Source organism: Cyphomyrmex costatus, unplaced genomic scaffold (genome assembly GCF_001594065.2).
Source record: "Cyphomyrmex costatus isolate MS0001 unplaced genomic scaffold, Ccosl1.0 scaffold23, whole genome shotgun sequence".
NCBI classification, from domain to species: Eukaryota; Metazoa; Arthropoda; class Insecta; order Hymenoptera; family Formicidae; genus Cyphomyrmex; species Cyphomyrmex costatus.
The window spans coordinates 1119209-1125679 of NW_017276368.1; the positions used below are offsets into that span (position 1 = coordinate 1119209).

The window sequence follows — 6471 nt, forward strand, 5'->3', positions numbered from 1 at the left end:
AAAATTTACCGATATATCCTCGCAATGACGAGAAATCTTCTCTTACACTTTAAACAGTTACATATTTTGTCTCACTTATATAATCATATCAAATAATCACGTTGTTCATGCATCTTAATAGAATTTAATAAATAGAACGATTCGTAAAATATTCCTCCCGTCATAATGCACATGCACCACGATTTCCTTTTCCACATGTCATACACGCTGACTTGATGAACAAACGAGGATTGAGCCCGTTATTGCACAGAGTTCGAGGATCATATAATACTAACGTACACAGGAAGCGAGGAAAGACTCTCTTCTTCTTTTCCTTCTCCTCATTTTTGTCTTCTTTATCATCACATATCATATCATCTCTCCTCTAGATTTCCTTTGAGTTCGCTCTCTCGTTTGTTCGTTTCTTCTCTTTAGGGAACTTGCCTCTTCCTTTTTAAGAAAGCCTCCTCTCGCTTCGCGGAAGACACGGCGAAGTGGATCATTATCGATCATTACCATCATCGCGGGGGTGAGATGGGCTACGCGATTGGTCCATGACCAAACTATCTTTCGGCGTGGGATGACATCTTACGTATGCTGGCAAACGCGATGATCATTGCAGCAACAACGGATAATTTTTTTAAAATATGCGGAACATATCGACTTTTTTCGATAGTATATCTCGCGAGATTTTCATTTAGTTTCGTGAGAAATAACCTGTTTATTTATTTATTAATCACCGATTTGTTTGATTCTAATAATGAAGATGGACAATTTACAGCATTAATAAGTTAATTAAAACTGCACAAAATTTTTCATTTTCAAAAAGATGTAATATAGAAAATATATTCTAATATATTTGTGAAATATATTCTCTTATATTTTAATAAATATAGTTTAATAATTATACATATTATATATATATTTTTTATATAATTATACATATATTAAAATATATTGTTTATAAAAATATATTAGAATATATTGTTTATCAAATATATTTCGTATACAATTATAGCATTATTTTTCTTTATATCACGACAGAAGGAAAATAAGAATATTTTTGCAGATAACTTAATCATTGCTTCTGTTTCTAGATTTTGCAAATTGAAAACCGTGATTTTATTCACCCGTCGTTACTCAACGCCGTTCAGGAGCGACTGCCGCGCCTGAAGGTCGTCGCCCTGGCTGCCGCGGCCGTGGTTCTGGATATCGCGGTGGCACCGAGTCTCCTCGCATGCCTCTGAACCGCCGCCGGACCGATCGGCAGCCCACCTCGCCCTCGCCCTGCCCGCTAAGGTCCACCAGGCATGAAGAAACTAAACGGCATGACGCAGTCCTTGGGCATGAAGCAGTCATGCACGGTCTTCATATGATTCTTCATCTTGTCTGGTCGCGAGAATTCCTTGGCGCATACTGGACAGGGGAATACCTTGCGCTGATGACCCTCGTGGTAGAGGAATGCGTGCCGCTGGAAGCTGTACTTGTTTTTAAATGTCTTCTGAATGTCGAGCTTGGCGCACTCGGTGCATTGATAGACGCCTTCGCTGATGGAAGCATAACGGAACAGATTTAAGCCTCGCACAGACATTTCTGTCAACTGCTCAGCTGGATCCTGGGATTGCGATGTGGCGCGACGTCGCATACGTCGCTTTGGGGCCTGACGGCCACTTGGCGCCGACATCGTGCCAATGTTGGTGTTCGTGCTGCCACCGCTGCTGTTCCTAGAGGCCGGCGATGCCGAGCTACGTGTCAATGTGCCACCCGCACTCGTCGTCGTCGGTGCGCCACTCGCATTCGTAGTTGCTGGCGCCGCGTTTGTTGTCGACGTCGACGACGACGTGTTTGCCCGTGCGTTCGACGGTGACGAGGATGACGACGAGTTTGGAGATGATACGTCTATTGATGTCGCGGCCGGCGATGCACCCGTGTTCAATCCGCGGGTTTTCTCCTTCCAGGTCTCGTTGCCATTATCCGTTTTGATCGACGAGAACTCTGTGAAAAGATGACAATTAGTAAATGTATCCCAGTTAAGTTAATCGCATACTGAATTATTTAATGATGTGACTTTTAATTTATCATGAAATATCAATACAAATAATGCTATACTTTTTTTTGAAAGTATCAATAATAATATAATATTTAACGCAAATTTTTATAGTGTTTAATTTGTTTTATTATATTGTTTTCAAATGTATCAGTATATTACTTAATAATTTCCAAATGTATCGATATTATTACTAGGTAGTCGTAAACTTCTCTTAAAAATCATTATCAAGTTGTTTCAAGTTCTTTCCTATATTAATAGAATTTTTTAATAATTATTTTATTACTCTAAATATCCAAATTACTTTATATTATCCAACTTTTAATTATTGACACTTTCTCTAAATATTATAGACAGCAATATTTTTCTAAATAATGCACGAGATTTCTTTCAAAATATCGTCTTGTCAAAGATGATACTTTTGTAAGATTTCGGTGCGGTACATGCGAAAGCTGTAAAATAAGACTAAAATATAAATAAATAACTTTTTAATTTAATAATACATAATTAAAAAGTATTACCACATGCACACAAAGATCTAAATATGTATCGCTACTGATTATATGTATCAGCTACTAAAATGACTACATTTGAATGATATCAATTTAAGATTAAAATAGAAAATTGTACATAGTGCTATAAATAAATGTAACTTAATAAAAATATATCATTATAAATGAGGGATATAGAGAATGAGATAAAATATATTGAATAAAATGCCAACGAGATATTGGTGTCGAAGAAATTAATCGAGTGAAAATTGTACCTTTTTTTACGTGCGTATATATTTAGACAGTGTAAGTGTATCTGATAATGATGCAATATAATCTAACAAAATCAATTATGAGAAAATTTTCTACCATTAAATTGTAAAAATTAAAAAGGGAAGAAAAAAATTCGAGGAGAAAAAAAAAGGAATAAATGAAACATCATATAATAATATAAACGTAACGTAAAATCATATACACATATACATATATATTTTTCTTATTTTCCACAATTTCTTTGCTCTTCCTTGAAGAGAAAAAGAAAATAAAACAACAATGCGCAACATGCAAAACAAAGGTTGTAAAAAATAATAATCGCTGGCCTCTCGTCGCGGTTGGCTTTTCGATCATCCTGAGTTCTTCAACACGTGGAAGAGTCCTAAGAATCGCTCTGGAGAACATCAGGATTGAATCGTTTTTTTAAGCAAGCCGCGACGAAGGGAACTTAATATCTACGAATCGTCTCCTCGGCAGCCGCGATTTTGATTTTCTTCCCCCAAAAATAATCGAAACTTTTAGATAAAACAATGACTATCTTGTAGAAATAATTCACTTGTAAAATCAAAGTCTATTTTTCCTGTAATTATTGCAAGTGTCAATCTTTACTGACAACTCTGCACTGCGGAAATGTTTGTCGCTTCGTAGGAAGTAAAAATCGATACTTTACAATATACATTGAAAAATGGTTGCAAATATTCTACAAATAAAAAAGAATTTCTAGGAGAATTATAATATTGTCATTCATAATCTGACCGCCGAGAGATGAACGGCGGCCAAAGAGACGAATGCGCTGGAACGAAACTAAATAAAAGTAATTTTTGGCTAAGAGTAACGGTGCTTCGTGACGAGTGCGGGGAGGTCTTTTGACATCCTGTGTCGACGTACAAATAAAATATGTATAGGTACATACAAATCGAGATGCACACGGTATCGAATTCCGGTGTGATACCAGCGAGAACGTTTGATGCACGTGAAACTCGCGTCCTGAACCGTCGAAGAAGTTATGAGACAGTTGCGCTACGATTATGGCACTTTATTATATTAAGAAATGGTATTAACGTTATCTGGACCACGGCGAATATTACGCAAGATTAATCATTTCTCATTTTAATACATTATTAGTACACTTACTAAAATTTTACTCAAATCGTAAATTAAAATTCTCACTGCAGCAAAGAGAAGCACTGACTATCTTTTCTCAATTTAACAAAATTAATATATTAATTCAATAACTAAGTATTCATAATTAATAATTCTCTCCATACGCATCTAAATATTTAACTAAGAATACGAAATTTTTCTTTTGATATTCTAGCGAGTCGTGGTCTAGAGAACATATTCTTTTTGTTAGAGCAAGACCGGCGGTTTCACGTGCACGTTATCGTATAACACAATAATAACGCAAAAATGGAGCTGAGAAAGGAAAGGAAAAAAGACGAAAAAAAAACAACAATTACTACTACATACGATCACTACATTTGTTAGTGGCATTGGTAGTTACCTTTCCTCTCGAGTCAACGGGATTAGAAAGAAAAAATGCGAAACCGTCGCCGTCTTGTAGACGAAACGCGGAAAACGTTGGCCGCAAATATTTCTGCTTCCTCTTCTCTCTTTTTGAACACATATATTTTGTCACACTTAATTCCCATCGATCTTTGCGTTCGTAACAACGATTGCAAATTCGCTTGACAAAGATGTTCTCACACTCCCTTTCTCTCTCACTTACATTCTCTCTCTCACTCTTCTTTTATTATCATTTACCGTGATATATGTCGTTATTTGATAATTAGGTACGACTGACTTTTAACGAGATACGCAATGCTTTCCCTTTTACAGAAATTTTACCGTTTTCTCAACGGTAAGTTTCATCACTCACGGATCTCGAAAAGTCGTCAGGTAAACAGAATGTCCCGAAAGATTTCTACGAAAATTTAACCGAATCGATTCGATCGATTAAATCAACGGATTTTTGCAATTCGTGCACGCGATGAATTTAAGTATTTTAGATTGAAAAATTGATATGATACTTTGAATTGTCCACGGACTGTGCTCGCGGGCATCCAGAAATTAAGCCTCTAGTACGATTTATTACAAATCAACGTAATTCTTTCGAGACACCGTGTATAACGGGTTATTCGGTGGATAACGGATTATTTCAGCGAGATATTTAAGAATTCTCCGATTTACAATCTATTGAACACCGTTCTTTTTATTATTGATAGTCATAGTCGAACAATCAGTGCATATAAAATATACTAAGTCTACCTAGCGTCAGAAAAGACTCGTCAGCTCTAGAAAAATTTCCTATAAAATTTTCGCCCTCCCCTCTTTCTCCATATTTTTTTTTCTCTTATTAAATTCTCGCCCTTTCGGAAAGCGAAACTCTCTCTTATATTTGGCACTGAGAATGCGATCGTCGATCCATCCCTTCGACAAAGGGAGAGGGATACGCGCGCGATAACAATTTATTTATTTTTTTCGCCTCTCACACTACAATCTTCACATCTCGCTTTTCCATTTCTTTATTTTTTTTTTTTGTTCAACATTGTCGTTATTTTATGTCGCTTAAGAAAGGCACCGAACCGGGGACTACTCGCGCGTTTAAAACATCGGATCCCGCATGAAGAGCACATGTTAAATCAATGTATTTGCGTTGCGCGTTTTCGCATTTAATTACAAAAATCTCGGAGGTCGAACGATCCCTTTTGCTTTCGTAATTGTCGATCCTCGCGATCGTCGATCTGCTCCCCTCTCTTACATTTGTTTCGTTTTTTATTTTTATGTTTACCCTCGTTTTCTGACGCATCGTCTCGAAACTGCAACGACGTTATATATAATAGGTATTATCAACTAGCGCTAAAATATATTCGATATAACTTCTGTTTATATATATATAATATATATAATAATGATAATAATAATAATAATAATCGCAATAATATATGTATGTATATATATAATATATATGTACTATTTGTTTAACTCTCACTTTCACTCTCTCTCTCTCTCTCTCTCTCTCTCTCTCTCTCTGTCTCTTTCTCACACACTTTCATTCTCGTTCTTTGTATACGTGTACATCCGTGGGTAATTTAATTGCGATAATAAACTATGATTCTTTCTTTAATATATATAGATGTGTATGTATATATATATTTTTTTAATTTAATATATATATTATATTAAAATCTATTCGATAGTACAGTCTGCTTTTTAAGCCTCGTAAATTAATCTTTCTCTCTTTCTCTGACTCTCTATTTCTTTCTTTCTTTCTTTCGCGATGATGGGTTTTTACTTGCAATGATGTGTGTCGCGCGAGAAATCTACAAGAATAATCAATTCAATATATATTGACTGGTGGTCCCTCCCTTTCACGAGGGAACGAACGCAAAACAAGACGAGAAAAATCTCGACGCGACACCCCTGCAAGAGTTAATTCGCATAAATATAATATATATATATATTTATAATATTAGATGTACAAATTAGTTCGGTCCGTTTTTTGTGTTCAAACATGCATTTATTTCAAAACAAAATTAATGAACAGATTAATTAAAGTATTGTCCATCGCTGGCTACTACTTTTTCCCATCTCTCAGGCAATTTTCGAATTCCATTTCGAAAAAATAACTCGTCTTTGGAGGCGATCATCTTTTGGAAAACGGACCGAACTAATTTGTAT

The 6471-nt window shown here is 35.6% G+C and overlaps 1 protein-coding gene across 2 annotated transcripts in view; it reads right to left on the reverse strand.

The window, feature by feature from the left end:
• Window positions 1-1068: 1068 nt before the first annotated feature.
• The window catches only part of ttk (zinc finger and BTB domain-containing protein ttk), a 35404-nt gene continuing 30001 nt past the window's right edge, over window positions 1069-6471 (reverse strand). For both annotated transcript variants that reach the window (XM_018540080.1, XM_018540079.1), the window contains exon 5: window positions 1069-1974. In XM_018540080.1, the coding sequence (XP_018395582.1) occupies window positions 1274-1974 (701 nt within the window). In that variant the 3' untranslated portion in view covers window positions 1069-1273. The remainder of the gene's footprint in view (window positions 1975-6471) is intronic.